The sequence below is a fragment of the Dermacentor silvarum genome, chromosome 4 (genome assembly GCF_013339745.2).
Source record: "Dermacentor silvarum isolate Dsil-2018 chromosome 4, BIME_Dsil_1.4, whole genome shotgun sequence".
Taxonomy (NCBI): Eukaryota; Metazoa; Arthropoda; class Arachnida; order Ixodida; family Ixodidae; genus Dermacentor; species Dermacentor silvarum.
The window spans coordinates 115,095,982-115,117,318 of record NC_051157.2 but is presented as its reverse complement, the minus strand read 5'-3'; the positions used below and the strand labels follow the sequence as shown (position 1 = coordinate 115,117,318).

Below are 21,337 nucleotides of genomic sequence, written 5' to 3'. Positions count from 1 at the left end.
CACGACAGATGGCTCACCGGTGTTTCCTGCTTACTACGCTTCCAGGTATGCGATCATCCCGTTCGCACGATGATGTTTTTACTACTCAAACTTTTCATGCAGAAGCATGCGTGCAAATACTAATTACTTCTGCCACGACCAACATTTTTGGTTTTTGCTAGGTTTACCAGTAGCCATACAAGCTCCAAGTACATGTTTGAAATGGCCGAAAATGCTGTTATATCGCAGGCAAAAGTAGATGGTTTTCAATGGAACTAAGATCAGAAAACGAAAATTGTTTCTTACATCGCAGACTTCGTTAAATCGAGGTTCGCTATATCGAGCTTGACTGTATTTCTGGACATCTGTGTTTCCAGTATACAATGTACTATGTTTAGGTCATGGGTACGAGGGGTGTGCTGTGGCCATTGGTCGCAGGAATGAGTCACTCTGCTTGTTTGGCGGTAAACAGGTTCCGATCGGCGATGCCTTCCATGTAATAACTATGTCATATTTTCAAGCATAAAAGCATCAGATTTAGTGTTGCATCAAATTACAAGCCTGTATTTTCTTTCACCTGTGTCAAACAATTTTTTGGTTTGCGAACACGAGCAGTAAGATGTTTTTCAAGCCTTCATAGCGTTGCCTGCTATGTATGAAATGGAACATAGTAACCACAATGCACATCCAGACATTCCACAGTGATCATACAGGTAGTGGAAAGCAGTAGGTAGCATTTGTGGAAGCTGTTCCGTCTAGAATTGAGAACTGTTTAGTATAACGAAGAAGCCGACTTTCTGACATTTTAGAAAAAAGATAATTATAGACTAGTACAAATGCATTGTGAATTGATGCCATACAGGGAAATCACAAGCAAATGTTCATGAAAACAGAAGAGCTACAGGCAACTGCTAATGTGCCCATTACGTCCTCTGTCTGTGGGCAGCTCTTTTAGACAGCTTCAAGCCCTTAAGCAAAGTGACCATAACCTTAAAACCCCCAAGATAAATATATGATAACACAGCTTATCAGCAAGTTTAATTTTGAGGAACCTTTGTCAGTTTCCTATAAATTCAACGCACTTTTGTTGAGCTGAACTTGCTCATACCTTCTTGTTAATCATGAGGAGTTTACGGCATAATGAAATCTTCAGACACTCAGTTGCTGTTATTATCGGTATCAACGCCATGCTGTTAATACGGCACTCCATAGCTTCGCTAAGTCAGGCAAGTCCGCTCGCTATATTCTTCATAGTTTTTCAAACTTGGCCTTTGCAGGTTATAAAAACAAACAGCAGCTTGGAAAAACTTCAAAAAAAGGAAGCAAGGAATGTCCTTCATCCACACTTCACCCACTATTCTTTAATATAGAAAAACTTACAGTAGCAGTGCACAAGGTTTTTGACGTAAACCAGCGTGACAGTTTCATTAGATGACACATGTGACAACTTGTCTCTCTACTACCTTTGTTGGTCAGATAAAGTACTTTGGGGCACTGTAGATCAGCTTTGAATATTCACTCAGTGTACTAGCCCTAGAGAACCGGAACAAGTGTCACAACTGGATGAGCAATGCATTTACTTCACTGCAACAAAGAAAGAATGAAATGTGGATTTCACATCTGAATCCTTAGACTGATTTCTACGCGAGCTACTTTGGAAATTTTGGTACAGGTCTTGCAGGAGGGTGCTATGTATAGTACTGCAATGATATTCTTGTCCTGTATGATATTTGCTTCTCGAGAGGTGTATGTGTCGTAACGTCATGACAGAGAAAGTGGTCATGTGAGAGAAAGACATGTTGACATTTCTGACACATTTAGTTGTCTGCTACGCTGCTACCCATTGTTACAGTCAATGTCTGATTTTAGACTTCCTAGGGGCCACAAGAACGTACAAAAAATTGGGCAGTCCGAAAAAATGAATGGATGCCTTTAACTACCCCCAAGGGCACAAATCGCCACAGGCACGCCCGAAATAGCTCTCTTATTCGAAATAGATGAATAAGTACACTTATTAGGCATATCGGTGCTGGTACTGTGACAGGAGATGGCGGGTGCACATGTGTAAAATTAAAAAAGACTACATACTGTGCCCCATGACAGTGGCCTCGTTCCACTCTTGGTATGCTTCACCACAATACATTGCACATGCATAACCTTATAACACTACTGTATTGCAGCGAAGCTGACCTTTGGGCACCAGAATTAAGGAATGCTTGACTCTTGCCGTACTTTCTGCACTTCGAAGCTATCGGCGAGGATGACAAACGCGGATGCCACAAACAAGCACCCAGATGTGTATGCTCCAACTCTTTCTCTAACACAGTTTATGCATATGAATAAATTTTACAATTAAGAACAATTATTTTCATTATTATTTCTCGTTTTGATGCATTATTTGACATGTACCCCAATGAGCATAAATTGAAATACAAACAGGAAAAAAAACTGATCACAGTACATTTTACGTGAAATTACATGGAAGTTCGACGCTCAGCCAAGCTGCAGCATATTTCTAAGCACTGTGTAGTCCTAGATGTGTACTTCGGAGCTTGAATTCTGCAAGCTATAAAAAATTTCACTGTGGCTAAATTCGTTATACAGTCAACGAACAATTTTTCGAACATGGTCGATAATTCAGATGCCTTCGCTGCACTGCCACGTACCCCGTAAAGCAAATGTATAAGAACGTCAGAAATTTTGGACGCAAAAACACTTTGCCACCCGATTTTGCCGTAAACATAGGTCCGAAACGGCATTAATCGAAGCCACCGCCGCCACTTATTTATTTATTATTACCCTCACGGCCAAAGGCATTAAAGAAGAGAGTGGGTTACACCAAACGAAAATAAAATAAAAAATAATAAGAGCAATTAGAACATTCAAGTACAAAGGCTTCTGATTATACAGTTTTAGCTAGGATTAAATCGTCATAAGAAATTGGTAGCAAAGTAAGATAGTAAAATGGTGAATACAAAATGCACTTAGGTTACAAACATATAGTAGGAAAAATGCTTCGATTACACAATGTTAGCTAAAGCCGCTCGAAACCTTTGGTTATCGTGAATGGATATGACTTCAGCAGGAAGGTGGTTCCATTCCATGGATGACCGAAGGAAAAATGACTGCAAAAAAGTTTTAGTGTGACATGATTCGAGACCAACCTTACAACGATGGTCGATTCGAGGCGATACGCATTGTGGCTGAGAAATGAGATCATTGCGGAGTGTTGAATGATGGTATAGCTTGTGAACGAGAACTAAACGTGCGATTTTGCGACGAGACAATTATCTTGAAGCCTTGAACCGCCATTTGCACATGCTGTTCCACTGGCAGCCATAGCCACGACCATGGCAACACTAGGCCTAGTTGCTTTGACATTCGCTTCCAAGCTTCCTGCTCTTCGGTGCCGTGCTTTTCACTGAAAGAATTCATCGCTGTTAGTAATGGTGCTAACTCCGCCTTTGTAATCCTCACCGATGGCTTCCAAGCACGAAAAGCACAGTGCGTTCCATAATTCCGATTCCCAAAAGGTAGCTTTGCCGCAATAAAGCGATGTTACGCGGTGAAGCATACCAAGAGTGGAAAGGGGCCAACTCTCACGAGACACAATATGTATACCTTAATTATACACGCGTGCACTCGCCGTCTCCTGTCACAGTATGAGCCCCAATAAGCCTAATATATGTACTGGCAGGTGTTCAAAGCTATTTTGAATGTTCCTGTGGTGATCTGAGTCATTTGGGGGCAATAAATGGCATCCATTTATTTTATCGTACAGCGCGACTTTTCTGACGTCTTCGAGGCCTCTAGGGAGTCCGAAAGATGTTGACATTAAATGACTAGTATATACTATAGAAGCAATCTTGGCAAGGTTGAAAAGCTGGCGATTGTCTAATTTTCTTATAAATTGGCCTTCAAATAGCACCTACGCAAACAACACCTGCACCAGGTGATTAGCAGATATGACCCAAGTACGAACATGTTGCCTCCGAGAGTTTTCAGTGCGCCGCAGGCCCTGCATAATCATAGGAGGTGATACTGAGCAGTCACACTCCTTCTCAACAGTCTGGGGCATGTGTAACTTCCAGTGAGGTGTATTGGTGGCTGTTTGTTCAGTCCTGGTATCAAAGATGTCAATTTCTGCTTGCTTCAAAACACATCCACTCATATTTAAGACGTAATGCTCTGCACAAAGGGCCTACTCCATATCTACAATATCCAAAACAACGCTTTTTACACTGTCCAAAATTTCACTGCAGTTGACCTCTGCGCCGCCATTGTTACAAATGCAGGTAAACCAGAAAACACCGCAACACATTCTAGTTGCTTTTGCCTTGTTTGCATTTGAATTTATACTGATATAAAGAAATCCTGATAATTCAAAATCTTCTCATTCAAATTGACGGATAATTCCAACTGCTCTGTTGGTCCCAGCAAAGTCCTATGTATATTTGGATAAGAAAAACGCCCAATGAATTCAAACTACAAAAACCATGCAATGGTTATTTTGAACAAAATCTCTCACTCCCAAGCACCGCTTTTCGAACAAACCCAAGCCAAAGGCGAAGGTTCGATGTGTCGCTAGCTACCATAATAATGTGCGCCATAAAAAAAGCAGAGCATGCAGCGCGCACCCTCCTTTCACATCCGCCTTAAAAGAAGCAGGAAAAACCACTCATGATCACGTTACTAAGCATTACCTATATCCCCCTCGCTCCTCCAAGTTGGCGCTTGATCACTTTTCCGCGCCTTCCCTTGCCCCCTCCCTCCTAGCGCGCACTCGATCACGTCGTCTCCAACATTCGACACATGGGAGTACGGCGCCGTCAAGCAACTATCCTTCTCTAGTCACCCTCACACCCTCAACAAACAATGCGCGAGGCGCGATCTTGTCACACTTTGGACTTTATACGGAACCTAGGCTTCTTTTGGCACATGTCACGCACTGATAGAGGAAAGATAATACATTTACAATGCAAGCCCAGTGACGGTTTTGGTTTTGCATGTTGTACTGCACAATTGATTGGGCGGTATATTTAAAGGGGCTGGCTCTCTTTAACTCGAACTCTGTTTTTGAATAAATTTCCCGTGCCCCGTTGGCATACAAGTTACTGAGATTCTACGGTAGTAGAAAATAAATGCCTGAGGGGGTTACCGAGTAAACACAAAGTAAGGTATGCATTTTTGCTGGAGATTCCTCAAAGAAAATCGGCACTATATTTGTGTGAGCCCATTACGCCTGCCATGCACAATGAATTCATTGCTCATATGTCCATGCCCTATAGCTCACCGTGTCGTCCTTTTTCCGCCGCGCTGATGAACTGCCTCCTTCTTTGGCATTCTCCTGTGTGTCACCTTTTAGGCTGCAACGAGGATAAGGCAGGACTTGGAATGATGAGTGGTGCACAAAGCAATCAGCACAACAAACAGATATGCTACTCAAAAGTATTGGTAAAGGAGCCACAAAACGTTACCTAAAGCATACCTTAATTTTCAGCAGATACGAAAAAAGATAACTGGCATGCTTATTGTGCATCGCATAAAGCAAGGCATAAAGCAAAGCATAAAGGATAATCTATGAGTCTAAGACTGCTATAGTATATGTTCTTGCTTGCCTTCAGTATACTTGATCCCATGCTATCTACTGATATCAATATGATCATGTTCTTATGGCTAAGAATCACCACTTGGACATCGTCATAATACAGTCGAACCCGGATATATCAAATCTGAAGGGGATCACAAAAAAAGTTCTATAAAATAAAAATTTTATACAGAAATTTTCACAAGGATTTTACAGCTGTTCTATATACACAATAATTCGTTATATGTGGGTTCAATGTATCCGGGTTCGACTGTACATCTTTGTTGGGAGTGCACACCCTACAAAGAAGAAAATAAAAGTGGGACTTTCATTGTTTCAACATTGTAGAAGCACATTTCTTGAGCTAAAAATGCTGATAATACTTGCACTATTACCCATTCCAGCTAGATTTTTCAGATAAGTTATGAGAGTACATAACAAAAACAGTAAACAAAATCGTAAACCATGCATGCAATCGAGCAGGTTTATTAGGTAGTGCAGCTAAGTGCAAGATTACATTATTCACTACTCAATATTATATTCAGGGTAACAGGCCACTAGTTTAGGTGGCACATGTAAGTGCCTGTTCTTGCATGGCTGACTGGAATAGGCAATGCATAGAAAAATATTCAGCATCATGAAAGCACGCCGTTAAAAGCAGCAAAGATGAGCATGCAAATTACAACAGACTCCCTTCTCTAAGACAACTCTGTCAAAGGGACCTTGCAACAAGTTTTATGAAACGTTTGGACTGTTATTGGCTTGGTATTAAAGGGTCTCCCTTCATGAATCTTTCCCATCAAAATGTGTTGACTACATTGTCTACAAAGAGAGTTATCAGCAAATTTTGCCTGTGCAATGCCCTCACAGCACTTCCCTACCTTGTTTTTGTCACTAAAAATGGACTCAAAGGTGTGCTGATCTGAGCTTTCGCATCAGCATGACCTCAAGATATCAGATACCATGGTATCAGCGGAGTGCCACTGTTCTCTGCCACCACAGGATGCCACTGGCCAATCAGGGCCAAGACATCTGCACGTTTGCTTCTGCTAGTCACACTGCTTAGTAATGTCTAAAACAAATCCAGGAAGTGGCCATCACATTTTATAAGTGCTCATGTAAATACACGGTCAAGAAGGGGGCCGACAGATGGAATAGCACAATGGGGCATACAAGTTACATAAACAGGGATATGTGCCTCAGGAAGGCTGGCCAATGTTTTGATAGGTGGACCTATCAAGTCCACATATCCACTGAAAGAAAGCCTATAAGAAACTTATCAATTTTTTATAGTGTGTAGATGAGAAAAAAAAAACATTTTAGCATGTTTGTGAATGCAGATCGCGGTATGGTATGCTAAATCCTTCCACTAAAGCGCGACTGGCACCTGCACTGCAGCATTCTTGTTGCATTTACTTTTTTTGCCGGTTTGGTGTCCAAGTGCTGCGGAGTATTAGCCTACACTAGTTTAAATTGAAGCTCTTCGCAACTCTGCCGCGCGAAGCTCTGTTTCATAGACATAATTCTTGTTGGTCTGACTATAAAGACGTCCTCGCTTGGTCCTGATAAAGCTTTATAAATGGGGTTTCACTCTGAAATAAATACGTAAGTAAATATAGTGCACCAACTAATTTACCGAGCATCGCTCACACCAACTTAAAATTACACTTTTCTTTCCAGACAAGCACTGTGCCTTTACAGAGAAAGTTTCTGCAACAAAGAGCACTCACTCAATATATCACTAAATTTGCCCGTCAGACTGGAGTATAGGAATGTCTAATATTACCCATGTCCAAAATGTGTTGCACTGCTCTGTTTGAGCTCATGTCGCTGATGAACAGAGCCATTCTGAGGCCTCTGCTTAGCCTCCAGTAGGCTTATTGCTCATCTGTTTGGGCAAAACTTCAAAAAACAAGTTTCTATGATGCCTGTATGTTTGCCTGAAAGGGAGCCTAGAATATTTTTTCCCCAGAAACTTCAAAGACAGAAAAAAAAGTACACCTGAGCCAAAGTCACTTCACTTTCATTTCAAACCAGGTAACACACACTGCGCAAAAGTTGTGCTTGTAAAAAGATGTGAATAGAAAAAAAAAAAACGAATGCCTTGCGAACCTACTGCTTACTGTTCTCACAAAATTTCGATGATCTGCATAGAGAAGAAAAAGCAGGCAAAGAAAGAAATGAGAAAAGACAGTAAGATAGGAGAAAAGCCCACACAATCCCACATAAGAATTAGTATACGCAAATTTGGAAACAAAACAGCAGCTGGTAAGTCCGGCAGAATAGCAACAGAAAGGCATGCAACAAAACTGAGAAAACTGAGTGACCAGAGAAGAACACTATGAAGTTCAGCAATGTCGACCTACCTAATAGCACGCTCGCCAACTCACTCCTACGTGTGTGTACACGCCTACAATGGCTCATGCACTCAAGACATTAAGCATGTTCACATTCGCACGCTAGTCTGGGCTCAATGTTGCCAGATCACTTTTATCAAAATTGTTCAGCTACAATCTTAACTACAGTAAACCCTCGTCATAAACAAGCCATTTTACTTGAATTATAGCTTTATTAAAAATTTCTCCGAACGAAGTGTAAAGAGGCGTGTGTGCACTCATGGCGGCGGCGCTCAGTGCCTTTCATGCCGAGTAAAGTGTACCGTGCGGGACAAGCAACCGACCCTCTCTGTCGCCAGCTACGCCATCACACCGCCTGTGCACCCTTTTCGTCAATGCTTTGCCTGCGTGTTATCATCGGCGAGCAGGCGTGCACTCACGGCGGCGCTCAGCACCTTTGGCACCTAAGCCCTTTAAATAAACTAAATGTTGCGACATTCCTCTTCTCTTGGCCTCTCCTTTTCGTTGCATGCGCCTTATCTCAGCGCTGCCATATCTGTTGGTTCTTTTTGATCGTGGTAATCGCATCGCATTGCACACCAATCCACGATCACCAAAATCACAGGCCTGTGCACCACGATCAAGAGCAACTGTCACGGCGCTGGTGCAACTAAAACCAAAAAACGAAGAAAACAAGGCACGGCTAGCAACATGCAGACGCTCGCACGCTTGTTTCTGCAGAAACAGTTCGAGCGCAACTATGCAACACCACCCCACCAGCAGGGAGACATGGGTAAGCCCCAGATCTTGTCACCTGCCCTCACTCGCTGGTTCGGGCTGCAAGATAAAAGAATGTCGCTACCTTTAGTTCTATTCAGGAGGCATAGTCACGCCAAGCGAGTGAGCGACCCTCTCCGTCAGTGCACCCCTTCCCTCCAAGCTGACCTGGCAACCCCGATCTGGCTCGATCGTGATCGAAAATGCGCCGTGTGACACCCTTATTACACTTCTGCGGAGTTGTGCTATTTCAGCTCTACTATTTTAGCTTCTATGGAGAAGTCGCTTTTATCAAATTACCACATATATCGAATTTTTTCGCTGTCCCATTGACTTCACTATAACGAGGGTTTATTTTATTACAAAACAGAATTGCCTTTATATTTACAAACTTTTGTTTTGCTGGCAAGCTAAAACTGCTATCAGTGGAAATATATTTGAGTACCTAGACTCAATCTTCACTTACCTACTCTATCCATTAGTCAAGCTAACGAGAAACTGTCAGCATCATGCTGCAATTGCCCAACTGCCACAGAGAATGCCCTCACCAGCCAGACACTTGGACAGGCACATTTTCTGACTGGTTTCTGTGTCATGTGCCTTCAAGCGTGTGACAATGCGAGCACCCATATCGGACTGGTACAAATGTCCACACTGCTCGCACTGAATCATGCTGCCCGCAGAAGGTAAATACCGTATTTATTCAAATATAGGTCAATATTTTTTTCCCAAGAATGCTTCCAAAAATGAGCTAACGACCTAGGAGTTACAATTGCGCTACTCTGCAGTTCAGTTTCGTCTTTCAAAGCAAAATTGTCCAGAATTTTCATTAAAATGCAGAAAGCAGCAACATCAGCTTTTTGGATGTCTGGAATTGGTTATGCTCGGAGCTGATGGCTTTAAATGTTGCATTAGGATCAAGTGTCTTGACTCTGTACCAAGCAAGCCATCTTGGAACAGTGCCAATATGCCATTGCCCTTAGATGCCGATGCGTCCAGTGCCGATGTACAGTAGAGCCTCGTTCATAGGTTGTTGAAAAAGACGTGAGTAATAGAATTATGGTTATCCCACGCTCTGTGAGAATCAATTTAAGCAAAGCATTCTGTACTCTTTTCATTGATTGATGATGATTAGCAGTGATGTTGAAGGCAAATGTTTAATTTCTTCAGCGTTTAGTGCAATACAAGACTAGCGAGTTGATGTTAAACGTTACCTTGCGTGCACCACTGCTGTTTGTCTGTGTAGTACAGTGAAATCTTGATATAACGAACTTCAGGGGACCGCGGTAAATGGTTCGTTATTCTCAAAAGTTATAGTAAAAGCCCCAAAATTAACCATTCTGCTCATTAACCCATCAGTTCATATGTTGTCACCACATAAGCTATCCACAAAGACGTCGCTGTTGGTTCTCGGCCCGCGTTGTTGCTATTTGCCATAGATTCCATCCCCATGCACCACCGAAGCACCGTGTAATAAGAGTGACGTGCTCAAAACAGGCGCTGACACCGAGAAAACTACTGACAGAAAGCAAGCTCCATGTCGCCTCCAAAGCACAATGTTTCTTGTTTGCTTGTTTTTCACATTCCTTGCCGTGGACACCTCAAGCGTCTCGCTTGAGGTGGACACCTGAACTATTTTAAAGCACAAGCGCACGTAAATGACACTGCCCAGAAAGTACAAAGTGTGACCGTGTGGCAACCCCGCAAGTATGGAGGTTACATTTCTCCGAGCGCATAGCTAGTACGGCCGCAGAAACCGCAAAAGAGGTGTACGGATAGGCGGAAGAGACGTGCCTCCGTTGCTAGGCGACACTTGTCTGGCAGAGCATGTGCTCGCAAAACCTGATCCGTCATCGCCTCAGCTAGTGTTCGAACGGCCCTGCGCGTGACGCCACTTCGGGACCTTCGCAGAAAGAACGGCTTCCCTGGCTGTTCAGCTGACTCACTGTTACCTTGCCTCGGAACGAAAAAGCACAAGTCGAGAGTGAAAGTATTTTGCGGTGATGCCCAACCCGATGCGCGCCTTCTCGCCTTGCTGGTCCCGGTGCTCTACTGAGCTGTGCTGTTGGAATATCCGTTCACGCAGGGCCTTCGGGCACACTGCGCCACTGTAAAGCGCAAGGGCACCGTGCTAAACCAGGGACAGACCCATTGCAATGTGCACCGGCGTATCATCTGCCATCCTTAGGGTTGGCTGGTGCGGAAAAGGCGTGCGCAATAGAATCTGTATGCGCGCGCGAGCGAGTGACAGTCGAAACGTTTCCCTTGTGACATGCCACTGTCACCGATTCGCATGATCGTAGCGCTGCTTTCGAGTCTTTTTCAGAACTCGTGGAGTGATTATCATGGGCGAGTGGCCTTCCGAAACGCGGCCACCCCGCCTTCCGACGCGCCTATACTGTATGCCAGCGTACCCGTTCTTTTTTTTTTTTTTTTTTCCCTCAGGCATCTTCTCAGGTTTTCCGAACCCATGCGCAGCGCCGTCCGCTTTGTGCGACTTGTCGTCTGCTAGCCACCTGTTTCGGCTGCCGTGACTGCATACATGGAAATCTAAGAATCCCCAGATTTTGGAATATTAGTTCGCAGTACTGAGGCGTTGTTAACATGACACAGAAACTGAAAAACAATCGGTATTCTGAAAAGTTCGGTATTCTGAAGTTCGTAGCACTGAAATATTTTTACATTGAAACTATACGAAGTCAGCAGGGGATTTCTCAAAAGTTCATTATTCTGAAAAGTTTGTTAATGTGGCGTTTGTAGTAACGAGATTTGTAGTAACGAGAAGACAAAGTGAGACGTGTTTGCTTTAAGTGGTGTTGTGCGCCATTGTTCATAACCTCCGAGCGGGTTAACATTGTCATTGCCTCACACGGCACATCAAATCATGGCAGAAGTGTTTAACCTTAACTGAACTATGGGGACATACAAGCCAAAATCACAATCGGATTATGAGGCACGTTATAGTGGTGGACTCTGGATTAATTTTGACTCCCTGGGGTTCTTTAATGTTCACTTAAATCTAAGTACACAAGCGTTCTTGTACTTCACCACCGTCGAAATGCGGCTGCCACGGTCGGGACTGAACCCACAACCTTGAGCAGTACCACTGCCGCAAAGCTACTGCGGCGGGCACAGAAGCGTCGATTTGACATGCGACTGCTTCCGTAGCATCGGCCTAGACATTACGGTGCTACTTCACGCTGCCTGCAGCAGGGAACGGTGGTGCATTTAGTTTATCACCTATAGAAAGCATGCAGTACATTTCGAAGTGCCAACAGCACTATGCCACACGTGCGTGCACGGTGAAACCGATAGATGAAGAAGCTTATCGCAATAGGAATTGGCAACAATGGCTATGAATGGCAACATGCGACGACCCTGCGAGATTTGCTGGGACAAGAAGAGGAATGCGTGCGTGCGTTCCAGTATTTTCATGTGACACGGGCGGGCACCTACTGCTTTCAATCGTGTGTGCTTCAAGCTTTTTTTTGGTTACATGGGACCTAGCAGCTGGAAAAGATGTCATAATTTCGCAATTTGGCGACGTACTGAGCATTGGTACCAAAAGATTGTGTTTTCAGGGAATGTATGAATGGGTAAAAAAAGAAATTGTATTGGGTTATTTCTTGTGTTCTCAATCACAAACATTAATGCCAAGAAATCGTAAGAAATGGGGTCATATCAACGAGGTTCTACTGCAATGAAGTGACTAAGAATATTACTGGCGGCATTTTGGAAAGCTTCCATGTGGTCTATGTGCGGCCAGCGGGCATCTATTTTCGTGATTTCACTTACCTTGAAATGCTTACCGCTTTTTACAGATTCGAGTTAATGAGGGTTCACTGTATACTTTTTTTTTACCCTCGACGAGTTTAATACATAGGGGCCAATCTATATTCGAGTAAATACGGTAGGCGTGTGTAGCAAGCTGGCATGCATCAGTACCATACTAAAGTCAGAGCTTTATCGATTGGCAATTATAATATTGTCAATATACATTTAGATAGAATTTCACATAGCATTTACCAACCCTGAAAACATACAACATGTCACAGATAGTCGAAACAGGCTGGATAATGCTGGTTGTCGCACCAAATGAGTCACTACTTGTCATTCATGCAATTCTGATGCGCAACACACAGATGTTATAAAAATGTGAACTGTTTCAAAACACCTGATGCAACTTTTCACAACACATTACCATCTTACATTCGTCCCTTTTTCAAGGTTCTCAAACTTGTGAAATATAAGAAAAGTAACATCACAATGCATTTCCATGCCGGACCATGTTTATCTGGATCATGTCCAGGTCTGGATGTTCTAACCTTTCCAGACGCTGTGTACACAAATGTGTACACCTATATAGTGCCTCTACAGCAAACACACTGATGAAAGCAATATTTAAAATGTGTCGCATATATCTTGAAACACTTATGATCGGAATGGTGCTGCAATTTTTAATAACACGTGCAAAATGTTCTAGCAAAATGAGTGGGAATGTAGACGGTTGGGTGTTTTTTACTAGGTGTCAGTATGTTATATCATGGCCGGGCTCGACTGGCGCGCGCGCTCGCTTCTTGCAGCCTTCTCACCCGTCGGGGAAACAATGGGAGAGTTTCTCAGCACGTTTCGCCACCCGTCGACGGTAGGGGCGCTGCGACCCTGACCCTTCCTCCCCTGCTCTGCGTACATGCACTTGCCTTCGCGCTCGCACGATCGTTTTCCCGCGCATTTTATTCGGTGCTCTGTCAGTGTTGTTTGGTATGCAGTAATTTGTGGGCTCCTGAAGACGGTCGTACAGCCTTTAGTACGCGCTGCCACAGCCAAGACTTGGCGCCGTTCATTGCACATTGGTTTATAACTGCTGTGTGGTGGTGTATTGCTGCCTTCCATATTGCAAGTCCCATTCCGGGAAAACGCCCGGTGCTTCTTTTTCACTAGTTCCCAAGCAATGAGTTTCTAGCCCGAGTTTCTAGCGCTTTTGGACAAGATAGCATCAACTAATAAAGGGGAATTATAAGATGGACATAACAAAGATCGTAGCCTTCTCCTCCAGATACGCTACTCGGCAAATACATAATTTCACTATAACTCCTTTTTCCTCACGCAGCAACTCTTTTAAGTATACTTTTTTTCCGCGCACAATAGTGGACTGGAACCAGCTAAAAAATGACCTCGTCTCTACGCCAACATTAACTTCTTTTTGATCATGTTTACAGTGACATTTTGTTTGTGCCATGTTTGCAGTGACAGTGTTTTACTTCTTTAGTGTAACGTTGCGTGTGCCCAACCTGTACGCTTTGTATTTATTCAAATAAACGTTTTCTTTAATAAACTGTGCATTTTCTGTACATACCAATGTATTCTTTATGCTTGTACCACCCTGCTAAAATCACCGCATGGTGATTGCAGTATTTATAAAATAAAAATAAATAAATAATAGCTTTTTTTTTTGATAAAGCCTCCGAACACCTGCCACGCAGGAATGTACTAGAAGTACTCGAAAGAGCAGTCCAGCCCTATTTACAACGCGCTCCCATCTTGAGCTGCCCTGAAGGTGTTGACGACAGTCATGCAATACGAACCGCAAATCTAATTGCCGAGAAGTTTCTGAGAATACTCCTTGTATATCAGTCAAACCAACTGACTGACGAAAACAACAAGCCTTCGGCCTATGTACACAAGCCGCCAAGGAAACACTTTAGATTGTAATTGTGAATAAGACACATTTGTGAGCTACTGTGTCCACAATAGTTTTTGCCTGAAAGTATGGCAACCATTGTAAGTGCATACGAGCAATAAATATTTATGTTCATTCCTCAAAATGCATTTGATGGCGGAGAGCTGTTCTCCCGGCGCATGCATCCCCAGTGAATTTAAAGAAGCTCGATGTATTAATACAGTTACACTCCATCCATTTATAAGTAGCCTAGATGAACCATTTACGCGTCCTCTACAATTAGGCGACATGTTCTTGAATGCACGGTGAGGTAAGAAGCGCGCCCGACCCAATCTTCCAGCGTTGCGCGCGCTGCACAGATCGGCTGGGAGCAGCTGAGCAGGGTGGGGTCGCAGAGCCCCCCTCCAAGCAGCGGCGATAGGCATGAACTAGCCCCGATGCGAAGGCCGTAAGAAGCGAGCGCGCGCCAGTCGAGCCCGGCCGTGGTTGTATGTAGCAGGTTCACTTCTTTCATTGTTTTTCACAATGTCATGTACCAGGTATAACTTTCAAATGGCTGGATAAGGGCTTTTCAAAACACGAAATATATGGCGTTCTCATGTTTGATGTTCCTGTAGTGAGTTTTCATGTGGAGTCCACATTTTGTAAACTTGACAAAACTCACTAAAGAATAGAAAATTCTTAATACTTTCTGCAGCTGTACACTTTCTATGATTCTGAAGATACAAGAAATGTGATGAAAGTAAGTTTTCAATCAACAGGATAAAGTGGCGTCTGAAAGGATTAAGCGGGGACCTGGCAATGAAAACTATTTTTTTAATTTATGGAACTAATTTGATGAAATTTGGTTGTGAATGTAATTTATTACGCTCGTATCAGATCTGAAATCAGTTCCAAGCTATCTGCTATAGTTATTGATTTATAGAAGTTGGCATCCCCCAAACTAATCATTTAAATCATATACAGTCAACGTCAGAGTTTTCCGCGAAACCATCCAAAAAATCGGGCAGTCCGAAAGAACGAGTGCATGCCTTTTACTATCGCGAAGGGCTCAAATCACCACAGGCATGTCCAAAATGGCTCTGAAGGCCTGCCAGTACACTTATTAGGCGTGTCAGTGCTTATACTGTGATAGGAGATGGCGGGTGCAAGCGTGTACAATTAAGGAATATATACCGCTTCCGTGACAATTGCCCTTCCCACTCTTGGTATGCTTCACTGCAATACTTTGCACATGCTTCACTGCACAACACTACTGTATTGAGGCAAAGCTGACTTCCAGGAACCGGCATTATGCAACACGTCGTGCTATCCAAGCTTCGAAGCCATTGGCGCGGATTACAAAGGCTGAGTCAATGCCATTGCTGCCAGCGGGGAATTATTTCAAAGAAAAACACAGCACCGAACAGCAAGAAGCTTGGTAGCAAACATCGAAGCACGTAGGCCTAACGTTGCCACGGGGTGTCTACGGTTGCCAGCGGATCTACATGTGAGAGCGCCGGTTTGAGCAGGCAAGATAATCAAAATGGCACCGTGGCTTCAATAACGCTGTTTCGGACCTGCGGTCGTGGCGGAAAGTCAGAAAGTCGGCGAACGTTTTTTGTGTCCGAAATTTTTGACATTCTTATACATTGACTTTATGGGGTACATGGCGGTGCCGCAAAGGCATCCGAATTGATTTTGGTGTAATAATTTTTACAAAGCCTTATATTGTGGTATAAAGGTATAGGTTTATTTTTTACTGGACCATAAGCATATGAAAAGATTGTTAAACCTTTATTATGCTATTACCTTACAATTGACATTTGTAAAACTTTATAAAAACATTTATGGAGTGCAGACAAAAATGGACAGCTTTATAGCACTCCTAAACGCTTCAGGAATTATATGAAAAAAAAATGAGAATTCTGTCATCATTATTTGCGAAATGGCGAAAGGATGAGTACAGCAACTGTACGAAAGTTAAACGCTGAGAGAATGTAGACCTAAATTTCGTTTGTCAAAATCATTATAAGGAAGCCGTAGAGTGCCTAGAACCTGCCATGATAGCAGTCCATTACCAGTAAGGCCACTTTTTTTTAGAGTTCAATGCAACTCCTTGGCATTTTTTTTTTTTTTGGCGTTATCATGCAGCTTGGCGTCCATTTTCAAATTTGTTGGGATTATCAATCACACGCAACAATCACGTGCGGGTGCGTCCGTCACAATCGCGCAAATATCGGTCAGTCCTGCCATGTCAAGATCGGCGGTGTTCAGTTCACTTCTGCCAAATAGCTTCGCCGCTGCAAAGAAATATTATCTTGCGCAAATCATGTGCCGATCACGATTGGGCAGCAGCTAGGACGAAGCAACAAAAGACACGCGAGATAAGCAGGCAGATCTTGAAATGTCAGTCTTGGAAACACTCGAAATGTGCCGCTCGCCGCTGCCAAACTGCGCACAAAAGAAGCACACCAGTGATTCAAATCTGCGTCAACCAATAGGAGCACTCTGTGTGCACGTGGCAGAAGTAACAAATCGCACCACTAGTATTCCCCCTTCGCGATCACTTTTTAACAGCAAAGCTGTTTAAGCCAGCCATAATTTGTGGTGCACAGCCGTGGTAGCCATGGCAACCCAGAAAAGAAGAAGGAGGAGGAGACCGCGTGCGCATGCACGCGGTCTCCACCTCACCAGTTCCTTGCCTTTCCTACCCCTGCCTCTCTTCTCTCTGCGGCGCGCTGAGCCAAGAGAAAAAAAAAAAAAAAAGGCGAAAGCTTGCACTAGGCCACGCAAAGCTCAAGACACAGCGAAGCTGGCCGATTGATATCGGGCGGCTAGCCTCCAACGTATTCGGTGTCGGCAAGCAGCAGCGTTCTTGGCACTGTGCCAACCTTGGTTAGACTGCCTGCGTTTGTGGCATGCCAGGAGCGCTGTCGCTCGTAGGCGCCCACGCGTCCAGCACTAGTCACACGAAATGTCGCGAAAGGGAAGGTGCCTTCGAGAATACCTTCCTGCATGCGTAGTTAAGGTAAACCAAGTCAAGACCTAGCAGTAGCAGCCAGTAAGCTTCGCTGTGCCTAAGCTTTGCGCGACGGAGTGCAAACTTGCCTGATTTTTGCTTTTATTTTCATGTGCAGAAATAGGGCACTGCAGCTATCTTAAGCTCCCATCACTTCTGTTTACAGTGAAATGAAGACGGAGGCACTACGTCAACGAAAATCTGCACGATCCACGGTGCGATGGCACCTCCTGAAGCCGGGTTTTCTCATAGTTTCTGATGACTGCAAACTAGAAAGGTGCTGCTTCCTCAATTTCTACTCCATATTTTGTTATAATATTTCACCACGAGGTGAAAGAAGGTCCGAGGAGGATCACGAAAAAAATTAATAAATCGTAAAATCGAAAATTTTGACTAAATTGACCATTTTAATTGCATTGTAAAACAAAGCCTACGTTCTTGCTGATAAGAAGCAATAAGCCATGGCATGCCAACAGTCAGGACCCCTTGAAGAGTGAAAAGCGGTGCTAATTTGTTCTGGTTTACACTAAATGTGCTAGTGGAAGAAGGCCTGCACCACCCAAGAGAAGAGCAGGGGCTTGTATGTTTTTTTCAGTCTCTTCACTCATCTGCATATTTTGCTAGAACAAAGTTTAGTCCGAAGCCCTAAACTACAGCATCTTTCATAGCCCCCGATATTACACTGGGATGCTGAAACTCGCAAATGAAATCAATAAGCATCAAGCATCTGACCAATGTTGGCTTGCCATGGTTATTGATTTTTTTTAAACAGGAAGATAGGTTTCATTAAGTGAATGTTTACTTGTCCAGACAAGTAACTGCATTGTGGTGTTACTTATGCTGCACAAGCTTTGGTGAAACCATAGGAAAAGAGAATGATGTAAAATATAATATGCAGTAAAAAGTGGCAAATGGACGCTCAATGTCAGCGACATTTCGACGAAGGTAGGTGCCCGAGCTACAACTCATAAGCGGTAGGCAGACAGTGAAATCCAAGTGAACTGCTGTTGTCACCTCCCTGTAGCAAATAAAACGGCTTCAGGTAATCGCAAAAGCAGCAGCATTGAATAAAAAAGTACAAGGAGCACCGAGATCAATTCAGGCCAACACAGTGCTGTTAGGTAGAAGCATACAATGTGTGGAAAAAAGAAAAAAAAAGTACCTGTTATGAACAATTTCTCCCGCCATCTTTTGTACAAGGGAGTGGAGGTATTCCACCTGTGAAAGAAAAATTACAGGTGAAATAAGCCACATTTCAGAAAATACAAATTAACAAAAGTTGATCACACAGCCTAAAAAATTGAATTAGCCGAAAGACTCAAATCAGTAGTCGCATTTCACAAAGCTTACAATAACACTGATGCCAATTAACCTGGAGCAGTGCACAAAAGGATGCAGTAGTATTTTTTTTCCCCACTTTAAGATTACTGTCACCATATTCATGCACACGAGCGACCACTACAAGGGGCTGAACCTGCTAGCAGCCCCCTTAACACCCAGCTCCCCTCGCAAGGAGCCTTCATGTCTCACATTAGCGTCATACTAGCTAGTTGCAAACTTGCTAAGTGTCTGAACAAAACCACCTATTCAATAACGCTCCCATAACAAAGAAATAAGAAAATTTGCACTCATTATTTGATGCCTTTCAATGCAGATGACACTTACCAAATTACCCTATTTAGTCGTCTAAGGAATGCACTTTTTTTTCCCTTCGAACGCACCTTCCAAAATTGGAAGGTGCGCTCATTATGCGGGGTAAAATTTTGAGCAATTTTTTTTACGCGGCCACCTCTAAAAAAAAGTTGCAGTTTCGCCCGAAAGGCGAACCGTCGACTGCTATAGCAAATGCGTAGACAGCTATACGAAGTGAGCATAGTAGTTTTATCAGCCGTATAAACTTGCAAACATTCGCTAACTATGTAGATTAACAAGGAAGGTGTCAGCGAGCAGAGGCACACATGAACACATCACACTCAATGACCGCAGACACTCGCTGTCTAAACGCTGGCATGAGCAAGCGCGGGAGCAACAACGAGCGAAGTCACCTTCGTGCCGTATATCACTTCAATGCAAATTGAGCGGCGAGAACAGAGAACGCACAAAGGTATAAGCCGCCGTCGCACCTAGACTCAGTCCCCGACGCAGATCGCTTTGAAGATGGGGGTGCGCGGCCGCGCAATGCGCAGTTGCTGCGCCACGCCACTCCCTCCCCTCCCCCTGGCGCCATGCGCGTGACGGAATACAGCGTTTCCTCCCCCCTTTCCTCCCTCGAACGCGGGAGATTGAGCTGCAATCGTCGGCGCCGACGGAAAAAATGCGCCTGGAGTCTCTATATGATTGCTATCGCAATAAATATAGGAGACACACGGTACGATTCGGCGTCCAATACAGCGTCCAATACAATCGTACTCGCCGGACGCCATATCGCATGCTGAATCGTACCGTGACTCTCCTACTTAACGGCAGCAAGTTCAGGGTTGGGTTCTTGATTGAAAAAGTGGGGGGTGCGTTCATTAGGCAAGTAAATACGGTACCTTTCCTAGTCATCTGCGAGTCTTACAGAAGACCAGCTGCTATGAAGCTTGGCTACGCCTCTTTCAGTAGACATAGAGGGAGGGTTGTGGGGAGGGGTGAGTGCTCCCTTGCCCCTTTTCTCTGTGCAGGAGCATTTTCTCAGAAAGGGCACTAAGGAAGCCTGTGATAGCAGCCATGAGCTTTTTTCTATCTTTCTCCTTTATTCTGCCACTTGCACAGCAGTATTCAAGGTCTTCACAAACTGGTATTAATATAGAGAAAAAGCTACACTTCCTAATTCAGGAACCTTCTTCATTACCTAGTTCCCTGCAGCACCTCAGCCATAAAAGTACTTCTCAATATAATACTTTTTAACAGCAAGACTACGCCTGGGCAGCTTAAGAAAAAAACATTAAAGCAATATTTGACCTAGGGGTTGTTTACTGCGCATTTTGTTCTATGCATTGTCAAGCATTACTTAATGTTACCATGTGACAAATTATAAAGGAGAAAGAAGAAGTATTTTGCAATCACAACTCGCATAAAAAGAAAAGCCTGGAAGTGATAAACAAGAATGACTGTCTTGCAAAAGACCTGAAAAACTCATTACCTCAAATCTTACAGCTGTGCCAAATGATGCTTTTCTAGATATAGCTACACAATGTCAAAAAATATTTTAAAATCTATACCTTTTTGCCATAGACAAAGGCACTTCCTTGGATCAGAAAGGCTGCCTGGGTGAAATTTACACTGGACTCGCCTTCCTGGTAGGTGATTGGAGTTTGTGACAACTGAAAAAAAGAGAAAGTGTGATTATTATGAAACTGCCACATATACGTAAAAAAGAAAAGAAAAAAGGTCAACCAGTGCAGACTGCCTCCCTCTCCCGTATAAAAGCAGCAAACATGCCTAGCTAAGCTACATACCTCCGACAGTTATGACAAGTTGCATTCTGCCCTTTGACATGCAATCAGGCTTGGCTTCATAATGTCTCCGAATGCTAATGAGACCTATCCGATTTCCTGCCCCTCAAGGAAAACCTACCCAACACACCCACATGCACATCTAGAGAATAGTTGTGACCTCATACGAATACCAAAATGTCACCTTTCACAACCTATCTTCCAAACCAAACCGCTAAATATTGCCCACAAAGCCAACAATACCATTGGCTTTAAAACATTCAACCTGCGACTATCCTGCCCTCTTTGAAACTCTTTGCCAGTCTAACATCAGTTGGCAGGATACAGTCGAATACCTCTACAACAAAATGACCTGTATAACAAAGGGATAATTCTGTCCGCGCTGTACTTTTGTATTTTGAGTGGTGTAGTGCGTAATCTTTACAACGAAGCAACCTGTATAACAATTGATTTCACAGTCGCCAGGCACTTCATTATAAAAGCGTTCAAGCGTTCGACAGGAAGCAGTGGGAGTCCCAATTTACCTCATGTAAAGCACTT

At 43.6% G+C, this 21,337-nt stretch overlaps 1 protein-coding gene across 1 annotated transcript in view; it reads right to left on the bottom strand.

Annotated features, from left to right (window-relative positions):
- Window positions 1-21,337, bottom strand: part of LOC119448849 (condensin-2 complex subunit H2) — a 146,686-nt gene that overhangs the window by 109,876 nt on the left and 15,473 nt on the right. Inside the window, exons 4-6 of the mRNA XM_049666525.1 lie at window positions 20,564-20,665; window positions 18,523-18,578; window positions 5,273-5,345 (exon numbers count right to left, since the gene is read on the bottom strand). Of these exons, the coding sequence (XP_049522482.1) occupies window positions 5,273-5,345; window positions 18,523-18,578; window positions 20,564-20,665 (231 nt within the window). The remainder of the gene's footprint in view (window positions 1-5,272; window positions 5,346-18,522; window positions 18,579-20,563; window positions 20,666-21,337) is intronic.